The sequence below is a fragment of the Lepus europaeus genome, chromosome 3, assembly GCF_033115175.1.
Source record: "Lepus europaeus isolate LE1 chromosome 3, mLepTim1.pri, whole genome shotgun sequence".
Taxonomy (NCBI): Eukaryota; Metazoa; Chordata; class Mammalia; order Lagomorpha; family Leporidae; genus Lepus; species Lepus europaeus.
In genome coordinates, this window is record NC_084829.1 from 97,201,047 (window position 1) to 97,225,313 (window position 24,267).

A 24,267-nucleotide genomic window follows, 5' to 3' on the forward strand; every position below is an offset into this window, starting at 1 on the left:
GCTCAGCTCCAGCCATTGCGGCCACTTGGGGAGTGAACCAGTAGATAAAGACCTTTCTCTCTGTCTCTCCCTCTGTCTGTAACTCTACCTCTCAAATAAATAAATAAAATTAAAAAGGGGCCGGCGCTGTGGCACCGTGGGTTAAAGCCCTGGCCTGAAGTGCCGGCATCCTACATGGGCGCTGGTTCTAGTCCCGGCTGCTCCTCTTCCGATCCAGCTCTCTTCTATGGCCTGGGAAAGCAGAATAAACCACCACCTGCGGTGCTGGCATTCCATACGGGCACCAGTTCAAGTACCAGCTGTTCCACTTCCATCCAGCTCCTTGCTAATGTTCCTGGGAATGCAGTGCAAGATGGCCCAAGTCCTTGGGCCCCGCACCTAGTTGGAAAACCTAGAAGAGGCTTCTAGCTCCTGGCTTCAGATTGGCCCAGCTCCAGCGATTGTGGCCATTTTGGGAGTAAACCAGCAGATAGAAGGCCTCTCTCTCTCTCTCTTACTCTGCCTTTCAAATAAATAAATACTATTAAAAAAAAAAAAAAAACCACTGGTAGAAATTCAGATTTTTCCAATATCCTTTCTATTGAATGAATCCAAAATAATGTTTCTTCTACTTAATAAAAAAAGATACAATTTAAGGTGAATGAAAAAGTCCATTGTAGGGTGTATAAAGGACATACTTATTGAGATATCAACAGCAGTCTGTAAAATAATGTAAATTTTTTAAAAATATGTACTTTATTGAAGGCAGAGTTGGGCGGGGGCCGGGGGTGGGGTGTCTTCATCCGCTTGTTTACTCATCAGATGGCTGCAATGGTCGGAGCTGCATCAATCCGAAGCCAGGAGCCAGGAGCTTCTAGGTCTCCCACGTGGGTGCAGGGACCCAAGGACTTAGGCCATCTTCTATTGCTTTCCCAAGCCATAGCAAAGAGCTGGATCAGAAATGGAGCAGCCAGGGCTTGAACCAGTGCCCATATGGGATGCCAGCACTGCAGGTGGCAGCTTTACCTGCTATAGCGCTGGTCCCAAATAATGTAATTTTTAAAATATGGTTTTTATACTGTTTCATTATAGCAATTCTGAAATCCAGCTGCAAAATTAATATCACCAGGGAGCTTGCAGAAAATAGCAATGCCAGGACCCTAAGCCTCAAAATTTTTATTTGTTTCCAGTGTGATTTAATGAACACCAGGGTTGATAACCCACTATTAGGAAGTATTTAAAAAATAATAACAAACAAAAAATAATAGGATAAGCTACTGAATTTTAATTTAGAATAATATCGATAATCTTACATTGGAAGTGCCATTCTAAGATACTACTAGATTTGTTCTAATATAAAATCAAACTAGTTTATACTTATATATAACTTTGACAAGTGATTTATACAATGTACTTACATGATTCATCCTATAAGGAAATTCCTTTGGAAAGGCATATGAAAATCTAGTTTTTACTGCAAAACAAAAACAAAAAATTTAATCTTAGAAAAATGGTAACTGAATTAAACCAAAATTCCTTTAACTTACAGAAAATATTACACAGTAGGGCTAGATTAATTTCAGTAAGAGAGGTTGGCAATGCTTAGGGGCCCATGTTTTATTTGTTCTCATGGTAAATTACAGACTGGGTGGGAGGAAGCTGTCTATACTATATTTTAGAGAACTTCAACTTTACATTTAATATATTAAGGGTTCTGCTGCTTAAAAAATAAAAAGACTAGAAAAAAAATCATTGCCTTTTTATCATCCCTAAGCTCTTTCCAGCTCTAGTATGGAATTGTTCTATTCTGTATTGATTTAGCTTAAAAGGAACACAGGGGTTGAATATGTGTTTACAAATATACATATTTGTAAATATGCATATGAAATATTAGGGGCTACACTAAAATTTGCTAACTGGTTAGTTGTGGTAGTTAGGACTTTTTTTTTTTTAACTTATTTGCAGCTTCTAAACTTTTTATAATGGTTAGATATTTATATATCAAAAATATTATTTTGGGGCCGGCACCATGGCACACTAGGTTAATCCTCTGCCTGCGGTGCCGGCATTCCATATGGGCACCAGGTGCTAGTCCCGGTTGCTCCTCTTCTAGTCTAGCTTTCTGCTGTGGCTTGGGAAAGCAGTGGAGGATGGCTCAGGTGCTTGGGCCCCTGCACCTGCGTGGGAGACCAGGAAGAAGCACCTGGCTCCTGGCTTCAGATTGGCGCAGCTCCAGCCATTGCAGCCATTTGGGGAGTGAACCAATGGAAAAAGACTTTTCTGTCTCTCTCTCTCTCTCTGTCTGTAACTCTACCTGTCAAATAAATAAATAAAATCTTTTTTTAAAAAAAATGTTATTTTAATAAAAGCATTAATTTATGTGGTAATTGTCTCCAGTACTTTTTTGCTATATACCACCAAACCACACACACAGTTACTACTTGTTAATCACTAACTAATTATCAACCCACTATGATACACAATGTTCAATTAAATCAAGTAATTATTCACAGGTTCTAGAAGATCTGTTTTGTGATCCATTCCTTTGCACAAAGTCCAAATGACCTCACTAAGCTTAAAAGGAATTCTGTTTATTCTGAATACTGCATTTTCAAAAAGATTTATTTTCTAAATTGAGTACTCTACAGTTAATTTAGAAAGGTAACAATCCGCCAAGATTTGAAATCTGGAATCATTTATACTTGCCATTAGGAAATGTATACTAATTTAGTTAATTTTGAAAAGGTACCCATTAAAGTTTCTGAATTTTACAATTCCCTTTTAATTGAACTGTAAGGCATGCCAAGTAAAACAGATTCTTACAAAATGATAGACAATAAACAAGGTAAAATTATCTTGGTACATAATACAGTCCTAATGCCTCTACTGAGATTAGATTTACCTGATACTGCCAACATCTCTCCTACTCCATGCTAAAACTACTCTGGGGCTGGCAGTGTGGTGCAACAGGCTAAGCTACTGCTTGGGACTCTGGCATCTCTTGCCTGAGTGCTGGTTGAAATCCTTGCTCCTTTGTTTCCAATCCAGCTCCCTATTAATGCACTTGAGAAGACAGCAGACAATGGCTCAAATACTTAGGCTCTGCTTTCCAGGTGCACCAGCCAGCATCCCATATGAGTGCCAGTTCAAGTCAGTTACTCCACACTTCCAATCCAGCATCCTGCAATGAATGACAGCCCAAGAGCTTGGGCTTTGCCACCCATGTGGGAAACCCAGATGGAGTTTCTGGCTCTTGGCTTTTGTGGGTTCCAGTGCCAACCATACTGCCGTTGGAAAGTGAACCAGCAGATGGAAGATTTTTCTGTGTCTCTCATTCCACCTTTAAAATACATAAAAGATTTTTTAAAAGATTTTTTTTTTTTAGATCTTCCATCTGCTAGTTCACTCCCCAAATAGCTGCAACAACCAGAGCTGGTCCGATCCGAAGCCAGGAGCCAGGAGCTTTTTCCAGGTCTCCCATGTGAGCAAGGGCCCAAGCACTTGGGCCATCTTCTACTGCTTTCCCAGGCCATAGCAAAGAGTTGGATCAGAAGTGGAGCAGCTGTGACTTGAACCGGCATCCATATGAGATGCCAGCATAGCAGGCAGTGGCTACAGCACTGGCTAAAATAAATAACCCTTAAAAAAAATAAAAACCGACTGGCGCCGCGGCTCACTAGGCTAATCCTCCGCCTTGCGGCGCCGGCACACCAGGTTCTAGTCCCGGTTGGGGCACCGATCCTGTCCCGGTTGCCCCTCTTCCAGGCAAGCTCTCTGCTGTGGCCCGGGAGTGCAGTGGAGGATGGCACAAGTGCTTGGGCCCTGCACCCCATGGGAGACCAGGAGAAGCACCTGGCTCCTGCCTTCAGATCAGCGCAGTGCGCCGGCCACAGCGCGCCGGCTGCGGTGGCCATTGGAGGGTGAACCAATGGCAAAAGGAAGACCTTTCTCTCTCTCTCACTGTCCACTCTGCCTGTCAAAAAAAATAAAAAATAAAAACCAAAATATTCTCTGTAACTCTGTTATGACACTTTTTTTTTTTGCTGTATTAATAGTTTTTTTTTTTTTTTGGACAGGCAGAGTGGATAGTGAGAGGGAGACAGAGAGAAAGGTCTTCCTTTTGCCGTTGGTTCACCCTCCAATGGCCGCTGCGGCTGGCGCATCTCGCTGATCCGAAGCCAGGAGCCAGGTGCTTCTCCTGGTCTCCCATGGGGTGCAGGGCCCAAGCACTTGGGCCATCCTCCACTGCACTCCCGGCCACAGCAGAGTTGGCCTGGAAGAGGGGCAACAGGGATAGAATCCGGCGCCCCGACCAGGACTAGAACCCGGTGTGCCGGCACTGCAAGGTGGAGGACTAGCCTGTTAAGCCATGGTGCCGGCCTGTATTAATAGTTTTATAAACATATCTTATTTTCTTGTCCTTAAATTTCTGTGTGTACGTCAGTACCCAGCACTGCATCCTGCAAAGCGTTTTCCAGTAACAGTGAAGTTGATGATGATGATAATTGTTACTAAAGCTTACTTATATGTACAACCTTATGTCCCTTCAAAATCCAAATGTGAAACTCTCACCCTCAATATCTCAGGATATGACTGCAATTGAAGAAGTCATAAGGCCTTTAAAGAGGTAATTAAAGGGGCTGGCATTGTGGGGCAACTGGTAAAGCCACTGCCTGAAATGCTGGCATCCCATATGAGTGCTGGTTCGTGTCCTGGCTGCCCCACATCTAACCCACCTCCCTGTTAATGGCCTGGAAAATGTACGGGAAGAGAGCTCAAGTGTTTGGGCCCCTGCCACTCATGTGGGAGACCCAGATGAAGCTCCTGGATTCAGCCTGGCCCAATAAAACTGGCCGTTGTGGCCACCTAGGGAGTAATCCATTTAGGGAGTAACCAGTGGATGAAAGATTTCTTTTTCTCTGTCTCTCACTCTCTTTGTATGTCACTCTATCTTTCAAATAAATAAAATAAATCTTTAAAAAAAATTAAATGGGTGCAGGTGTTATGGTACAGTGGATTAAGCTAAGGCTTGGGATGCCTGAATCCCAGATCAGAGTGTCAATTCAAGTCTCAGCTACTCTGTTTCGGATCCAGCTTCCTCCTGGGAGGCAGCAAATGATGGCTTCAGTGTTTGGGCCCCTGCCACCCATATGAGAGACCCAGATGGACTTCCTGGCTCCTAGCTTTGGCCTAGCACAACCCTAGATGTCGAGCAAACTAGTGGATGGAAGATCTCTTTCTTTCTCTTTTTCTCTCTTCCTTTCAGGTAGATGAAAATAAACAAACAGTTAAAAAAATAAAAGTTACAAGTCATAATGATGCCGCCTGATTCTTTAATAATACTGTGCCTATATGAAAAGCAAGACACACCACAGGGGCATGTACATAGAAAAATGACCATGTGAGAACACAGCCAGAAGATGGCTATCTGCAAGCTAAGGAGAGAAGCTTCAGGAGAAAACCAAACTGACCAACACCTTGACCTTGAACTTCTTGTCTCCAGAATTATGAGACAGTCAATTTCTTTTTTTTTTTCTTTTAAAGATGAATTTATTAAAGTAAAAAATAAATAAATAAAATTAAAAACCGGCGCCGTGGCTCAACAGGCTAATCCTCCGCCTTGCGGCGCCAGCACACCGGGTTCTAGTCCTGGTCGGGGCACCAGATTCTGTCCTGGTTGCCCCTCTTCCAGGCAAGCTCTCTGCTATGGCCGGGGAGTGCAGTGGAGGATGGCCCAAGTGCTTGAGCCCTGCACCCCATGGGAGACCAGGATAAGCACCTGGCTCCTGCCTTCAGATCAGCGCAGTGCGCCGGCCACAGCGCGCCGGCCGCGGTGGCCATTGGAGGGTGAACCAACGGCAAAAGGAAGACCTTTCTCTCTGTCTCTCTCTCTCTCTCTCACTACCCACTCTGCCTGTCAAAAATAAAAAAATAAAATAATAAAAAATTTTTAAAAAAGATGAATTTATTTACTTGAAGGGCAGAGTTAGAGAGAGGTAGAGAGTCTTCCATCCACTGGTCCACTCCCCAAATGGCTGCAACATCAGAGCTGGGCCAGTCCGAAGCCAGGAGCCTGGAGCTTCTTCCAGGATTTTTCCTCCGCTGCTCCCAGGCCATAGCAGAGAGCTGGATTAGAAGTAGAGCCGGGACTCAGACTGGCGACCATAGTGGATGCCAGCACTGCAGATGGCAGCTTTATCTGCCACACCACAGTGCCGGCCCCAGAAAATCAATTTCTGTTGTTTAAGCCACCCAGTCTGCGGAACTGTTTTGATAGCCCTAGCAAAGTATATGCTAAGCAAGGAGCTATTCTAAGAGCTTTACAGATATTAACTCATTTGATCCTCATAAGAACCCTGCAATAGATATTAAAGTCCTCATCTGCAAGAGGAGGCACAGAGAGGATAAGTAGGTTGCTTAATTTATCACAAAGAAAGCACTAGAGCTAAAATTTGAAATTCAAGCAGTCTGGGCCTACATAGCATACTATAACATTTATTGAGCAAATAAAATAGCCAACTACTGGGCCATGTATTTCAGTCTAGCAATTAAGATGCCCACTTCCACAACCAAGCACCTGGGTTCAATACCCAGCTCCAGCTTCTTTTTTCGTTTTTTTTTTTTTTTTTTTAAGATTTTATTATTTATTTATTTGAGAGTAGAGTTACAGTGAGAGGGAGAGACAGAGAGAAAGGACTTCCTTCCATTGGTTCACTCCACAGATGGATGCAATGGCCAGAGCTGTGCCGATCCAAGCCAGGAGCCAGGAGCTTCTTCCGAGTCTCCCACGTGGGTGCAGGGGCCCAAGGACTTGGGCCATCTTCTACTGCTTCCCCAGGCCATAGCAGAGAGCTGGATTGGAATAGGAGCAGCTGGGACTAGAATCGGTGTCCACGTAGTATTCCAGCGCTGCAGGCAGAGGATTAACTGCACCACGGCGCCGGCCCCCAGCTCCAGCTTCTGACTCCAGCTTCCCACTAACACAGACCCTGGGAGGCAGTGGTGAAGGTTGAAAGAATTAGATTCCTCTCCAGCATCTATCGTTGGTAGATTTCTGAATGTGAGCCATTCTAACCGGGGTGAGGTGAGGATGAGGAGAGGATGTGGGGAAAAAGGAACACTAGTCCACTGTTGGTGGGAATGTAAACTGGTTAAGCCACTAGGGAAGTCAGTCTGGAGATTCCTCAGAAACCTGAACATAACCCTACCGTACAACCCAGCCATTCCACTCCTTGGAATTTACCCAAAGGAAATTAAAATGGCAAACAAAAAAGCTGTCTGCCCATTAATGCTTATTGCAGCTCAATTCACAATTCACAACCCAAATGCCCATCAACAGTAGACTGGATAAAGAAATTATGGGACATGTACTCTATAGAATACTATACAGCAGTCAAAAACAATGAAACCCAGTCATTTGCAACAAGATGGAGGAATCTGGAAAACATTATGCGGAGTGAATTAAGCCAGTCCCAAAGGGACAAATATCATATGTTCTCCCTGATCGGCAACAACTAACTGAGCACCAAAGGGGAAACCTGTTGAAGTGAAATGGACACTATGAGAAACAGTGACTTGATCAGCTCTTGTCCTGACTGTTGATGTACAATGTAATACTTTATCCATTTTAGTATTTTTTTTGTTCTAGTACTATTGGTTGAACTCTGTAATTAACACACAATTATTCTTAGGTGTTTAAATTTTAACTGAAAAGTGATCCCTGTTAAATATAAGAGTGGGAAAAAGAGAGGGAGGAGATGTACAATTTGGGACATGCTCAATCGGACTTGCCCCAAATGGTGGAGTTAGAAACGTGCCAGGGGATTCCAATACAATCCCATCAAGGTGGCATGTACCAATGCCATCTCACTAGTCCAAGTGATCAACTTCAGTTCACAATTGATCACAATGATAGGTCTAAGAGTCAAAGGGATCACACAAACAAGACTAATGTCTGCTAATACTAACTGAAAGAATCAAAAAGGGAGAGAACGATCCAATATGGGAAGCGGGATACACAGCAGACTCATAGAATGGCAGATGTCCTAAACAGCACTCTGGCCTCAGAATCAGCCCTTATGGCATTCGGATCTGGCTCAAGAGCCCATGAGAGTATTTTAGGCATGGAAAGCCAAGAAACTCTGGGAAAAAAAAAAAAAAAAGAAGACCTAAATGAAAGATCTCTGCAAGTGAGATCCCAGTGGAAAGAACGGGGCCATCAAAGAAGGAGGTACCTTTCTCTGAAGGGAAGAGAGAACTTCCACTCTATGACCCTGTCGGAATAAGATAGAAGTCGGCGAATCCAAAAGGCTTCCATAGCCCTGGCAACTCATGACTAGAGCCTAGGGAGATTACTGATGCCATAAACAAGAGTGTCAAATTGTTAAGTCAACAACAGGAGTCACTGTGTACTTACTTCTCATGTGGGATCTGTCCTTAATGTGTTGTCCAATGTGAAGTAATGCTATAACTAGTACTGAAACAGTATTTTTACACTTTGTGTTTCTGTGTGGGTGCAAACTGATGCAATCTTTACTTAATATATACTGAATTGATCTTCTGTATATAAAGATAATTGAAAACAAATCTTGATGTGAATGGAATGGGAGAGGAAGTGGGAGATGGGAGGGGTGCGAGTGGGAGGAAGTTATGGGGGGGGGGAGCCAATGTAATCCATTAACTGTACTTTGGAAATTTATATTTACTAAATTAAAAAAAAAAAAAAAAGAATTAAACTCCTGACACCCACATGGGAGATCTGAATGGAGTTCCCAACTGGCTTTGGCCTGGCTCAAATCTGGCCACTGCAGGCACTGTGGAAGTAAACTGGTAGATGGGAGCACATGATCTCTTTTTTTCTATCCTCAAATAAACTGCAAAAACTGAAACATTTTTTTAAATAGCCTAAAATTTTTCTATTTGTTGGTAACCAAACCTTTGATGAAGATATTTTTAAGACTTTGCATGAAAATGTAATGAAATAAACCTTGGTAATAGGTACCTTACATAAAATATATATATGTGTGTGTGTGTGTATATGTATATGTATATATGTATAAGTATATATACACATATTTATATACTTTCCAAAGAGTTTAGAAGTCAGAGACTAACATAGCAAGAAAATAAGGCACCGATAATTTACCATTAGAGATGAGTACTGTTAATATTTTGGTATAAATCCCTTCTAGTTATTAGTTTTTTAATTCAGTTTTCCAGAGAACAATTCACTATTTCATCAATGTGATATATTTGGTATATTTTTGGCAAAACTACTAGTCTTAAATCCTTAAAAGAATTAAGACTGGGGCCAGTGCCATGGCACAGTGGGTTAAAGCCCTGGCCTGAAGCGCCAGCATCCCATATGGATGCTGGTTCTAGTCCCAGCTGCTCCTCTTCTGATCCAGCTCTCTGCTATGGCCTGGGAAAGCAGTGGAAGATGGCCTGGGGCCAGCGCTGTGGCGAAGGGGGTTAAAGCCCTGGCCTAAAGCGCCGGCATCCCATATGGGGCTGGTTCTAGTCCCAGCTGCTCCTCTTCCGATCCAGGTTTCTGCTATGGCCTGGGAAAAGCAGTAGAAGATGGGCCAAATCCTTGGGCCCCTGCACCCACATGCAAGACCTGGAAGAAGCTCCTGGCTCTGGATCAGCACAGTTCTGGCTGTTGTGGCCATCTGGGAAGTGAACCAGTGGATGGAAGACTTCTCTCTTTCTGCCTCTGCTGCTCTCTCTGTGTAATTCTTTCAAATAAATAAATAAATCTTAAAAAAAAAAAAAAAAAAAAAAAAAAAAAAAGATGGCTCAAGTCCTTGAGCCCCTGCACCCACATGCGAGACCTGGAAGAAGTTCGTGGCTCCTGATCAGCTCAGCTCCAGCCATTGGGGCCATCTGGGGAGTGAACCAGAATATGGAAGACCTCTCTCTTTGTAACTCTGTCTTTCAAATAAATAAAATAAATCGTTAAAAAAAAAAAAAAAAAGACTGGGCTGGCACTGTGGTGTAGTGGGTTAAGCAGCTGCCTGAAGTGCTGGCATCCTATATGGGCGTCGGTTTGAGTCCCGGCTGCTCCACTTCCAATCCATCTCTCTGCTGTGGCCTGGAAAAGCAGAAGATGGCCCACGTCCTGTGAGAGACCTGGAGAAGGCTCCTGGCTCCTTACTTTCGATCGGCACAGTTCCAGCTGTTGCAGCCATTTGGGGAGTGAACCAGCAGATGGAAGACCTTTCTCTCTCTCTGCCTCTCCTTCTCTATCTGTGAAATTCTGACTTTCAAGTAAATAAATAAATCTTTAAAAAAAAAAAGAATTAAGACATAACACAGAAAAGATTGGATCAGATTATTATACCTTTTTTAGAAAGGAAAATGCCCAAAAGTAGAAAAGTCAGTCTGGCTCACAAACTTAAAACTCAAAAAGTTGCCACCCACCTCTCCTGTGTAGATCACGGAAATAACTTTTTTAGAAAAGATTTATTTATGTATGTATTTATTTGAAAGGCAGAATGATAGAGAGAAGAGAGCTATACAGAGAATGTTCATCCACTGGTTTACTTCCCAAATGCCTGCAATGGCCAAGACTGGTTGAGACTGAAACCAGGAGCCCAGAATTCCATCCAGCATGCCCACATGGCTGGCCGGGACCTAAGTACTTGGGCATCTTCCACCGCTTTCCCAAGTGCATCAGCAGGGAGTTGGATCAGAAGCAGAGCAGCCAGAAATCAAACCAGCACTCTGATATGATGTGCTGGCATCACAGGCAGTAAATCAACCTGATGCGCCCACAATGACATCCCCAATTTCTTAAAAAGTCTAAATGATTTTTTTGTTAGGTGATGCCTTTGGCTTAATCTGTAAAGATGGGGCATAACATAATGTTAACAACTATGAATAGTGTTTTAAAATTGTGTCATGGCCGGCGCCACAGCTCACTAGGCTAATCCTCTGCCTGTGGCGCCGGCACCCCAGGTTCTAGTCCCGGTCGGGGCGCCGGATTCTGTCCCGGTTGCTCCTCTTAAAGTCCAGCTCTCTGCTGTGGCCCAGGAGTGCAGTGGAGGATGGCCTAACTGTTTGGGCCCTGCACCCGCATGAGAGACCAGGAGGAAGTACCTGGCTCCTGGCTTTGGATCAGCGCAGCGCACCGGCCATAGCGGCCTTTGGGGAGTGAACCAACAGAAGGAAGACCTTTCTCTGTCTCTCTCACTGTCTATAACTCTGTCTCCTTCTCTCTGTCTAACTCTGCCTGGCCAAAAAAAAAAAAAAATTGTGTCATGACTCACAACTAAACCCAGTCTTTTTATATCAAAGTCAAGAGGAGTGCGCCGGCCGCAGAGGCCATTGGAGGGTGAACCAATGGAAAAAGGAAGACCTTTCTCTCTGTCTCTCTCACTGTCCACTCTGTCAAAAAAAAATAAATAAATAAAAATTAAAAAAAAAAAAAAAAAGAGGAGGTAAAGAAACTTGGCTCAAGGCTACATCGCTGCTTCCAAGTTTCATATAGCTACTTAAGAGACCGACTGATGCCAAAATTCAGTTGTTCTGACTACCCAGTCAGTACCTTTTTTTCCTCTATCATGTTTTTCTATATGAAAGCTTGAAAATACATAATTCCCATCAAAGAAGAAACTATAGTTGCTAAAGAAATAGTTTATGGGGACAGTGCTGTGGCATAATGGGCAAAGCCACCACCTGCAGTGCTGGCAACCCACATGGGCACCAGTTCAAGTCCTGGCTGCTCCACTTCCAATCTAGTTCCCTACTAACAGCCTGGGAAAGCAGTGGAGGATGGCCCAAGTCCTTGAGCCCCTGCACCCATGTGGGAGACCCAGAAGAAGCTCCTAGCTTTGGCCTCACCCAGACCCAGGCCATTGTGGTCATCTCGGAGTGACCATTTTTAACACTAAAATTAATGTCTTAGAAATAATACTATAGGTGGTTTTAAAAGTGCCTCCTTTGCCAAATAGCCAATCATAAAGCTATCACTAGGAGATTTAATAAACCCAACTAAGCTCTCAAAAAATCTCATAAACTAAAAAATATCTATATACTATGGAATTTTCATACATACAACCATATAGCAAGGTACATTTTTTACACTTACATACAGAAGTAGCAGCAGAAATCAATCTTGTATTTGAGACTACTCCAAATTCCTAGAGAAAGAAAAGTGGACAAAGTCAGATACACATTAACTCAATAAACCTAAGGGTATCTGAGATCTATTCAAAACAGTAATTTCCCAGCTCCCCTGCCACATTTATAGTCTGTTCACTGTCTACCCACTTGATGCATGCAGTCCTTAAATTTCTAAAGGTTTTACCTTCCCTTAAAATTGCCACAATTTAAGAAAAAACTTAATTTTATAATTTAATATCAATAGACGATATTGAACTAGAATACCAAGTCCTAAAGTGTCAGCGCTTTTTACATTTAGTTTCCAAGAAGACTTTATACTCCACATTTAATTGCAAGAATAAATACTGAATAAAATAAGCTTTAATATCACCAAAAAAGAACTCAAATGGCCATATAATTATTATCCTTTTTGGAACAGGGAGATAAGAATGATGTAACATAAGCCTTTCAAAGTCAATTCGCACTTTCTCTTTTTATGTAATATAGCATCAATTTAAAAAATTAAAATTTATCAATGTATTTTACATACATTACTTTGTCATTTAATTTTAGATTAAGTCATAAGATTCCTAGAGTACTTTATTTTAAAACAGAAAAATCAAAAATTGGTTCTTTTTTTTGTTGTTGTTGACAGGCAGAGTGGATAGTGAGAGAGAGAGACAGAGAGAAAGATCTTCCTTTGCCGTTGGTTCACCCTCCAATGGCAGCTGCGGCCGGCGCATCATGCTGATCCGAAGCCAGGAGCCAGGTTGTTTTCCTGGTCTCCCATGCGGGTGTACGACCCAAGCACTTGGGCCATCCTCCACTGCCTTCCCGGGCCATAGCAGAGAGCTGGCCTGGAAGAGGGGCAACCAGGATAGAATCCGGCACCCCAACCGGGACTAGAACCCGGTGTGCCAGCGCCGCAAGGCAGAGGATTAGCCTGTTAAGCTACGGCGCCAGCCAAAAATTGGTTCTTTATAAAAAAAAAAAAAAAAAAACTAAGAATCTATTCAAAAACCTTCAACTACATTCTTATTCTATATAGGAGAAAAGTATGTATGTGTGTATGTGTGTGTGTGTATATGCACATACATACCTCCAACCATAATAACTTAAAATAAAAACTAAAGCCTGAGACATTTTTCTAAATCCCTTTCCTGTACACCTGAACAAAACACAAAAAGATTTATTTAAAGATTGATTTTTTTTATTTGAAAGTCAAAGTTACACAGAGAGAGGAGAGGCAGAGAGAGAGAGAGAAAGGTCTTCCATCCGATGGTTCACTCCCCATATGGCCACAATGGCCGGAACAGTGCCAATCCGAAGCGAGGAGCCAGGAGCTTCTTCCGGTCTCCCACGCGGGTACAGGAGCCCAATGACTTGGGCCATCTTATATTGCTTTCCCAGGCCAAAGCAGAGAGCTGGATCAGAAGTGGAGCAGCCGGGCCTCGAACCGGCACCCATATGGGATGCTGGCGCTGCAGGCCAGGGCGTTAACACGCTGTGCCACAGCACTGGCCCCCATATTTATATATTTAAAAACACTATATAATTAGAGATTAAAAGAATACTACTACAACCAAATTTTTGTTTGTAGGAATAATTCCATATCTAAAATTCTTATATGGTTTTCAGTCAGTAAACCACATAACAGAGTTCTACTGAGTAAATTAAATCATGCAGGGTTGGTGTTGTGGTATAATGGGTTGAGCCCATGTCTGCAATGGCAGCATCCCAGATTGATGTTAGTTCAAGTCCTGGCTGCTCCACTTCCAATCCAGCTCCCTGCTAATACACCTGGGAAAGCAGAAGATGGCCCAAGTCCTTGGGTCTCTGCACCTATGTGGATGACCCAGATGAAGCTCCTGGCTCCTGGCTTTAGACTGACTCATAGTTGTGGCCACTATAGCCATTTGGGAAATGAACCAGCAGATGGAAGATCTCTCTGTCTGCCCCTCTTCCCTTGTAACTCTGCCTTTCAAATAAGATAAGTCTTTAAAAAAATTAAATAAAAAGGGGCACAGCAGGTTAAAGCCCAGGCCTGAAGTGCAAGCATCTCATAGGGGCGCCAGTTCTAGTACCAGTTGCTCCTCTTCTGATCCAGCTATCTGCTATGGCCTGGGAAAGCAGTATAAGATGGCCCAAGTCCTTGGGCCCCTGCACCCACATGGGAGATCCGGAAGAAACTCCTGGCTCCTGCCTTTGGATCGGCTCAGCTCCAGCCATTGTGGCTATCTGGAGAGTGAACCAGCAGATGGAAGACCTCTCTGTCTCTACCTCTCTCTGTGACTCTTTCAAATAAATAAATCTTTTTTTTTTAATTTTTATTTATTTATTTTTTTTGACAGAGTGGACAGTGAGAGAGAGAGAGAAAGGAGAGAGAGAGAGAGAGAGAGAGAGAGAGAGAGAGAGAGAGAAAGGTCTTCCTTTTTCTGTTGGTTCACACCCAATGGCCGTTGCGGCCAGTGCACCACGCTGATCCAAAGGCAGGAGCCAGGTGCTTCTCCTGGTCTCCCATGCGGGTGCAGGGCCCAAGTACTTGGGCCATCCTCCACTGCACTCCCGGGCCATAGCAGAGAGCTGGCCTGGAAGAGGGGCAACCAGGACAGAATCCGGTGCCCCGACCGGTACTAGAACCCGGTGTGCCGGCGCCGCTAGGTGGAGGATTAGTCTGTTGAGCCACGGCGCCAGCCAAATAAATAAGATAAATCTCTTTTAAAAATTCAATAATGAAAAAAAAAAAAAAAACAACAACAAAGTATCTAAATTAATCTATAAAGCTTATAGATGTTTAATAAGGTTTTTTTCTTGGTATCAAATACTGGTTGTGCTTGATATATAAAAATAGCCATTACATGGCAATATTTGTAAAAAATAGACCCATATTAAAATTGTTTTATAAACATTTTCTTTTCCATTAAAGAACTTAACAGGGGCCAGCACTGTGGCATAGTAAGTTAAGCCTCTGCCTGTGGCACCTGCATCCCATATGGGTGCTGGTTCAGGTCCCAGCTGCTCCACTTTCAATCCAACTCCCTGCTGATGGCCTGGGAAAGCAATGGAAGACAGTCCAAGCACCAGGGCCCCTGCACCCAGGTGGGAGACCTAGAGGAAGTTCCTGGTTCCTGGCTTCAGATTGGCCCAGCCCTTGCCATTGCAGCCATTTGGAGAGCAAACCAAGGCATCGAATAACTGTCTATAATTCTGCCTCTCAAATAAATAAATCTTTAAAAAAAAAAAAACTTAACAAAGCCAGTTCTGCCTCCTTAAACTACCTCTAAAATTGAAAAATATTAAACCACTAAAACGTTTTCCTTAGTATTCTTTCTAATAGGGTCAATTCTCATTCTTGAGATAATAGTTGGGAGAAATGTCAGTGATAATCCTAAACAATAGCTAAAACAAAGCTAAATCAAAATGAGTAAAAAAAAAAAATAACAATAGGCTAAAATCATATTCAGATGGGTTGGCATTGTGGCAAGTTAAGCTACCACCTACAACGCTGGCATCCCACATTGGAATGCCAGTTTGTATACTGGCTGTTCTACTTCCAATGTAATTACCTGCTAATGTGACTGGGAAAGCAGTGGAAGATGGCCCAAGTGCTTGACTCCCTACCATCCATGTGGGAGACCCAGGTGGAATTCCTGGCTCCTGACTTAGGTCTGGCCCAACCTAGATCTTTTCAGTCACTTGGGGACTAAATCATCAAATGGATGCCCCCCCCCTCACTTTGTCACTCTGCCTTTCAAATAATAAATCTTAAAAAAAACTCAATATTCAAGAATATCACTACTATTGTAAAGATATCTAAAAATAGAAACACAGTACAAAGGCTTTGTAATACTAAAGACTGATGGATGGGGGCCAGAACTGTGGCATAGTGGGTAAAGCCGCCGCCTGCAGTGCCAGCATCCCATATGGACGTCGGTTCGAGATCCAGCGGCTCCACTTCCTATCTAGCTCGCTGTTATGACCTGGGAAAGCAGTAGAAGATGGCCCAAGTCCTTGGGTCCCTGCACCCCCATGGGAGACCTGGAAGAAGCTCTTGGTTCATGGCTTCAGATCGGTGCAGCTCCACCCATTGTGGCCATCTGGAGAGTGAACCAGCGTATGGAAGACCCCTCTCTCTCTCTCCGGTTACTCTTTCAAATAAATATATAAAAATTAAAAAAAAAAAAAAAACTGAATGGATTAAAAAACCAGTTGATATCTACTACTACTGTCTGGATTTTTGCAGAGCTCTCTCAAAAATGTTGAAAAGATAAATAGGTTAAGCAAAAATTCAGTCTCAGCTCTAAGTGCCTATGTTTCTTCTCTCCCTTACCTCAATTTTCTACCCTCACTACCCAGATTTTTATTTGATAGAATCTGTATAGCTGTAGCCTCTCCTAATCACTGCCATTCCTTTGTTTTCCTGATGGCTTGGTAGGCAGCCAATCACCCCAAGGAAAGGAGGGAAGAGAGTAGCAATAAGCATATGCAAAGAGGGACACTCTTAGGTTATAGGAAACAAGCTAGGACATTTATTGAATTCTACTTGTACAAAACAATTAAAAATCTTAAAGGCTGCAAAACAAAAAATAAGAAAATAGGAGTAGGAACTAGACTCTCACAGTTCAAAATACTTGCTCTGCGATTTACCAGTTGTACAAATATAGGCAAATTCTTAATCTCTTTGTGCCTCAGTTCCTTCATTTATAAAGTAGGAACTCTACTATCACATATTCCATTTTTTATGAGGATTAAGTCAGTTAATACTTGTAAAAAGATTTACAAAAGCACTTGGTACTCTGTTAAGCGCCAAATAAGCCCATAAAAAAATAATTACACAAATTTATGTATGTATTTCTTTGATTTTTATGTCATTTTTGTATTTTGCTTAAATTATCATCTACTACTATCTTTAAATAAGTAATGTGACAACTGGGGCAGATTAACCAATAATGATGAAAAACAGAAAACTGTTTTATACCTCTACTTTGGATGCCAAAAACACACATGTAGGAGCCATTAATACAGGATCTATACTTTTCAGAGAATACCTAAAAATATCATAAAACAAAGTTAAGGGTCACTCATTGAAAAACACACTGAAGAAAAAATATCAAGTTAACTCTACGGCATACATGATGCATCAACATTAAATAAGAGTTTTTAAGACATCTAGTATATTTCCAAAATAAAACAGTCCTACCTGGCATAGAATCTCTTGAAATAGACTGTAGCAGTGGCAATAACTTGTTGTCTTAATTTAAGATGCTCACCTAATGCTTGGATAACTAAAAGGGAAACAGTAAAATTTTAAGTATATCTTCTGGTATTGTTATTCATCATGAACATGACTATACTCATTTTTAACAAAGGGAAAAAAACCTACACATGCTATAAAGCTCCATTTGGCTCACAGTGGTTTAGTGCAAGGATTTGCAAATTTATACAAAAATACATATAATACATATAAAAATACAAAAATACATATACATATATAAGCATAATGAACAAAAAGAGAGGAAAAGAAATTGCCCCAAACAAAATATATCCTTATATTAAGGAGATTGAATGATAGATACTTCCCTTCTATCTTATAAATATTTTTAATGCTTTTCATATTATCTTTACAATATAAAAAGAAAATGTTCAATAACCTATACAACTCATTATAGCTACTACTTTATACAATTTATAAAAAAAAAAAAAACCCATAATGAATCCTCAAAACAGCGAGGTAGGTTTATAGAAAAGTGAACTGAGACAAAGATCATGTGACAAACCTATAGCACCTGTCAGTGTAAAGGTCTTTCAACTCTAAATCCCCTTTCCTACAAAGCTAGTTCTAAGATAGGAGAGACCACTATATAATATTCAACTAAAGAATTATTTACTCTCCAAGTACTTTGCTTTAGCCAAGCTTAAACTGAGTTTGATAATACATGATTGGGGGTGGGCCTATGCAAAGTTAAGACACCACTTGGGATGCCCACAAGCCTGACTCAGGTCCCAGCTCCTCAGCTTCTACTTCAGCTTCATGCTGATGAAGCACTCTGGACAGAAGTAGATGATGGATTGAGTACCCAGCTTCCTACCCCCCACATAGGAGATCTGGATTGAGTTGTGGGCTCCAGGTTTCAGCCTGGCCCAGACCTGGTTGTTGCATGCATCTGGGGAGTGAACCAACAGATGAAAGATCTCCCTGTCTGCCTGTCTGCATCTCTCAAATAAAAATGAAAATAAAATTTTAAAACTTTTTGAAAACAGTAATAATCCATTATTGAGGCCTAGGAGATCAGTTAACATTGTAAATTGCCTTGAGTGCCTCTGACATGTAAGATGCACAAGACACTTCATTTAAATCACTAAAAAAAAAGATGAATGTAAGTCATAAAAAGATTTATGTACAAATAAAAAATTTAAGTATGGACCATAACCATCAAATTACCTTACAAAAACATTCTCATTCAGGGGTAACTACTTACACAATTTCAACCAATTAAAATAATGTTTACCATTTGTAAAAAATATTTGTAATTTCCAATATTCTTCTTCTGAGAGAAATTTTAAGTCCTTTTGGCGCTCCTTCAACAGATCTTGTTTATCCAAAATCCACTGCAAACTAGGAAGAAGTAGAGATATTAAAGAAGACATGTAAAGCAAGATCACAGAAAACACACCAAAATAAGCACCTTGTTACTTTAAGAGGCACAAAGAGATGGAGTAACCTTAAAAGATAATATCTCTCATATTTCTTAGAATGTGAATTACCAGTGGCCGGCCCCATGGCTTAACAGGCTAATCCTCCGCCTAGTGGCGCTGGCACACCGGGTTCTAGTCCCGGTTGGGGCGCCGGATTCTATCCCGGTTGCCCCTCTTCCAGGCCAGCTCTCTGCTATGGCCCAGGAAGGCAGTGGAGGATGGCCCAAGTGCTTGGGCCCTGCACCAGCATGGGAGACCAGGAGAAGCGCCTGGCTCCTGGCTTCGGATCAGCACGATGTGCTGGCCACAGCGGCTATTGGAGGGTGAACCAACGGCAAAAAGGAAGACCTTTCTCTCTGTCTCTCTCTCACTATCCACTCTGCCTGTCAAAAAAAAAAAAAAAAAGAAAGAAAGAAAAGTGAATTACCAGTAAGAATTATTGGGGTGGGCGTTTGGACAACTGGTTAAGCTGCTGGTTGGGACACCAGCATCCCATTATCAGAGAGCCTGGGTTTCAGTCCCATCTCTACTCCTAATTCCAGCTTCCTGGTAAGCAGCAGTGATGGCTGATTGCTGGGTCACCACCACCTGTGTGGGATACCCAGCTTGGGTTTCTGGCTCTTGGCTTCAGCCAGACTCAGGCCCAGCTGTTGTAGATATTTGGGAAGTGGGCCAGCAGATAGGAGCGCAAATTGTCTTTCAAATTAAATAAGTATTTCATTAATAATGTAAATTTGTCCAGAAAAAAATTCCACACAAATCTTTTCCTTCTTCCTCCTGTTATTAGCTCATTTTGTATTTCATTGATTCTAAGTCTCTGATATCAAGATGTATCTTACGACCAGTAATGCTTTATCATTTACTTGGCAGCATGTTTTTATTGAAAAATTTATTTATTTATTTAATATAAAGCAGAGTGGCAGAGAGAGAGAGAGATCTTTCATCTATTCATTCACTCCCCAAATGGCTACAACAGAAGGGTAGGGCAGGTCAAAGCCAAGAGCCAAGAATTCCATCCCAGCCTCCAGCGGGTGACAGAAACCCAAGCACTGAGGCCATAATGTGCTGCCTTCCCAGGTGCCTTAGTAGGAAGCTGGATTGAAACCAGAGTAGCTAGGACTTGAATTGGCACTCCAGTATGGGATGCAGGCACCTCAAGCTGTGGTTTAACCCACAGGGCCACAAAGCCCACTGCCTAACTGCCAACATGTTTATTCTTTATTAGTGATGTAAGGTTATGATGGAATTATTTGGCACCAATGATGGTGCTTTTAGACTTAGTGAAGTGTTATCTTTTCTCAATTGTCCCGAGTAACTAGGGTAGTTTCCCTACTATAAATTCCAACCATGTTAAAAGCTGCTTCAGAATTTTACACGGATAGACTCCTTCTCTTGCCTAGTCAAGTACAGTAATGTTAGATTTGAAACTTATATGATAAAAAAAAATTTAAACACTATTCTGCAACCTGTTTTGTTATGTCTTTATAGCACTTAATTTGTTATTCAGAATCCTCTTAAATAAGCTGCACAGTGTTAAGGATGGATCATAATTTAGCCAATCCCTATTGATTGGGATGTAGGTTATCATTTTTTTTTACTACCACAAATAATGCAATGAATATCCTTGTAATTGATCCTTGCATATTTGATTAATAATATATTTAAGGGGCTGGCACTGTGGCATAGTAGGCTAAAGCCAGCATCCCATATGGGCACCAGTCCTAGTCCTGGCTACTCCTCTTCTGATTAAGCTCTCTGCTATGGTCTGGGAAAGTAAAAGAAGATGGCCCAAATACTTGGGCCCCTGCACCTATGTGTGACACCCGAAAGAAGCTCCTGGCTCCTGAACTTGGCCATTGTGGCCAGTGGGTGGAAGACCTTTCTCTCTCTCTGTAACTCTACCTCTCAAATAAATAAAAAGTAATAATAAATTTAATACAATTTTCTAGAAGTAAAAGTAATGGGCAAGTTTTCATGGTAACTTTGATATACACTGTCAGTTTGCATTCCGGAAAAGTTATACCAATTTCCATTCCTATTAATAATTCATGTGTCTTAAGATATTTAACTCCATGAACTAATGCCAATATTTTTCCCTCTCTCTGTCTATAATTCTACCTCTCAATAAACAAAATCTTAAAAAAAAAAAAGGAACTGGAAATGTTTCTTCTTTATTTATGAACTAGAACAATTTCAATAGCAAATCCTCTTAAAGCTAACAGGAATTTACCCACGAAATAATGTGGGATTCAAGCATTTTTCAAGGAGCTCTCTGGTAATTTTCTTAATTTGTTTTGGCTTTCATATTTATTGCCAAGGAGATGACCCAAGAGTTACTCTGGGTTTACTAGCTTTCCAAATTCCTGATCTTTATATATTCTTGTATTATATTATTTTCCTTGATTTAATTAGCTTAGTGTATTATTTTTTTGTTTTTTCTCAGAAATAACCAGCTCTTATAATCTTTTCCTTTAATACATCAAAATCAGTATTACTTTATTGTGTTCCTTTCAATTTCCACAAGTTTATTTCAGTTTCCTTTTTAATATAGCATTAATATTTAATTTATTTTTATTTTTTTCTGAGTTATTCAAGACAATGACTTTCTAATAAATTCAGTTTTGGCTATATCCTAATTATATAGATCTGATTTTCTAGGTACAATGTAATTGTATTTTTTCTCTTTGATATAATAAGTTGGTTTTATAAATTTTTTTAAAGATTTATTTATTTACTTGAAAGGCAGACTAGAGAGAAGGAAGGCTGGAGAGACAGATCTTCTATCTGCTGATTCACTCTCCAAATGACCACAATGGCCCAGGGCTGGACCAGGCTAAAAGCCAGGAGCCTGGAACTCCATCCAGGTCTTCCACACTGGTACAGGGGCCCAAGGTCTTGGGCCATCTTCCACTGCTTCTCCACGAGCATTAGCAAGGAATTGGATCGGAAGTGGAGTATCTGGGACTAGAAGTGGTGCCCATGTGGGATGCCAGTGTTGCAGGTGGTGGCTTCACCTGCTATGCCACAATGCTTGCCCTATAATTTTTATTTTTGCTACCTACCCATTAATTTGTTCAGTCAACGAGCAAATATTTACTGCCCTTCTAGTTTTACTGAATTTTGGCCAAAGAACAAGTTTTGTTCTACTTCAACAGTCTCAAATACAAGTATATTGTGATTTGCTCTTAAATTACATCTCAACAATCATTTTGTTTTTAAACTTCACAAATAAATATTTTTAAGGGTTTCCTAATAAGCACTTTGTGTGAGAGATAAATCAAGAAGACTGCTACCTTTCACCAAATTTAAGATTATATGTAAGATGCACTATTATTTCATATGCTAGTAGAGAAAAAAATGACATGCTGAGTTCAGAAATTATGTGAAAAAGTTCATTTTTTTTTTTTTTTTGACAGGCAGAGTTAGTGAGAGAGAGAGAGACAGAGAGAAAGGTCTTCCTTCTGTTGGTTCACCCCCCAAATGGCCGCCGGCGTGCTGCGCCAATCCGAAGCCAGGGGCCAGGTGTGCTTCTTCTGGTCTCCCATGTGGGTGCAGGGCCCAAGCACTTGGGCCATCCTCCACTGCCTTCCCGGGACACAGCAGAGAGCTGGACTGGAAGAGGAACAACCGGGACAGAATCCGGCGCCCCAAGCGGAGGATTCACCAAGTGAGCTGCAGCGTCGGCAGAAAAAGTTCATCTTAAGAGGCATGAAATAGAACTTTTGCCCCCTTGTTCATCAAATTCACCTAAAACAACAGCCTTTCAAAATCTTGTTCATCCGGAATTATCTTGTTTTTCTTGCTCATTACCCTTCGAAAATCTGACATTCCATGATTCTCAAGGAATAAGAATAAGACAACCAAGACTATTTTAAATGGGAGGCAAAGATAATTTTTAAAAAGCATGTTTAATTTTGTATTCAGAAAGTGAAAGATTGGCCAGCGCCATGGCTCACTTGGCTAATCCTCTGCCTGTGGCGCCGGCACCCCGGGTTCTAGTTCTGGTTGGGGCGCTGGGTACTAGTCCTGGTGGCTCCTCTTCCAGTCCAGCTCTCTGCTGTAGCCCCGGAGGGCAGAGAATGGCCCAAGTGCTTGGGTTCCTGCACCCGCATGGGAGACCAGGAGGAAGTACCCGGCTCCTGGCTACAGATCGGTGCAGCACTGGCTGTAGCAGCCATTAGGGGAGTGAACCAAAGGAAGGAACTGTCTATAACTCTTTCTCTGTCTCTCTCTCACTAACTCTGCCTGGCAAAAAATGAAAATTAATTAATTAATTTTTTTAAAAAGTGAAAGATTGAGGCTGGCACTGTGGCATAGTGGGTAAAGCCGCCGCCTGCAGTGCCAGTATCCATAGGGGCACAGGTTCAAGCCTGGCTGCTCCCCTTCCGATCCAGCTCTCTACTATAGCCTGGGAAAGCAATGGAGGATGGCCCAAGTCCTTGAGCCCCTGCACCCATGTGGGAGACCCAGAAGAGGCTCCTGGCTTTGGATTGGCACAGCTTGGGCTGTTGCAGCAACTGGGGAGTGAACCAGTGGATGGAAGACTTATCTCTGTCTCTCTGCCTCTCCTTCTCTCTGACTTTCAAATAAATAAATAAATAAGTCTTTAATTAAAAAGAGTGAAAGGATAACTTTTTTATAATGCCAACAGTAAATAAGAGCATTATTTAAAAAAAAAAAAAAAGGATTTTTCACCTTAAAAAAGAGGAAGGGGAGCATTATCTTTTTAAGTTGAAGAAGTGACAATCAACAGCTAGCTACCTGTAAATTCTCTCAGCTTCTTTCAAAGAAACAGAATCTCTTCTCCACTATTTAACGTTTGTATATTTTAACTTTGCCCAAGAAAATATTTCAGTGACAACAATGTAAAACAAAAATATGAATGGGAGGAAAGCCTCTACAGCACTTCATAGATTGACTGTATAGCAAGAAAAGGTTTTTCTGAAAGTTAATAAGCCCATTGTTTTTTCTTATGCAAATGGTTAAAAAATGAATAAAAACCGATCCTATTCACAGAAACAAAACGTAAGATACATTTACTAATGTTCTTAGAATGAAAAATTTACACTAAGATACCTTTATCAAGCTGAGATCATTCTTGCACTACAAAGGAAAGCCTAGTCAATGTTCAAGTAGCTCTAACACGCACCTTCCCATCTGCTTAAACAAATGTACTTAGGGACAAAGTTTTTCTATCACTCTAACACGCTCGTGGTCGCTGACAGAAGCACAAATTTACTCATCACAATCAATGAGAAATGCAGTTTTAAGATAAAATATAAGACACAGGGAAGGAAATGGATAAATTTTTAGAACATGGAACTCCACCTAGGCATAGTTACTGGAACCGATCACGAGCTAGAAATAAGCCTGCTTCCCGCCTATCCTCTGATTCATATCAAACCCACTCGACACAGAAGGTAAATGGCACAGTACCACGAGGCCGACATCCTGAAGAAACCCCGGAGAAAAGGAAGCCACGACTCT

The 24,267-nt window shown here is 41.5% G+C and overlaps 1 protein-coding gene across 2 annotated transcripts in view; it reads right to left on the reverse strand.

The window, feature by feature from the left end:
- Positions 1–24,267, reverse strand: part of CCNC (cyclin C) — a 38,184-nt gene that overhangs the window by 13,298 nt on the left and 619 nt on the right. For both annotated transcript variants that reach the window (XM_062186547.1, XM_062186548.1), the window contains exons 2-6: positions 18,594–18,700; positions 17,285–17,369; positions 17,063–17,132; positions 12,071–12,122; positions 1,398–1,453 (exon numbers count right to left, since the gene is read on the reverse strand). In XM_062186547.1, coding sequence (XP_062042531.1) covers positions 1,398–1,453; positions 12,071–12,122; positions 17,063–17,132; positions 17,285–17,369; positions 18,594–18,700 — 370 coding nt within the window. The remainder of the gene's footprint in view (positions 1–1,397; positions 1,454–12,070; positions 12,123–17,062; positions 17,133–17,284; positions 17,370–18,593; positions 18,701–24,267) is intronic.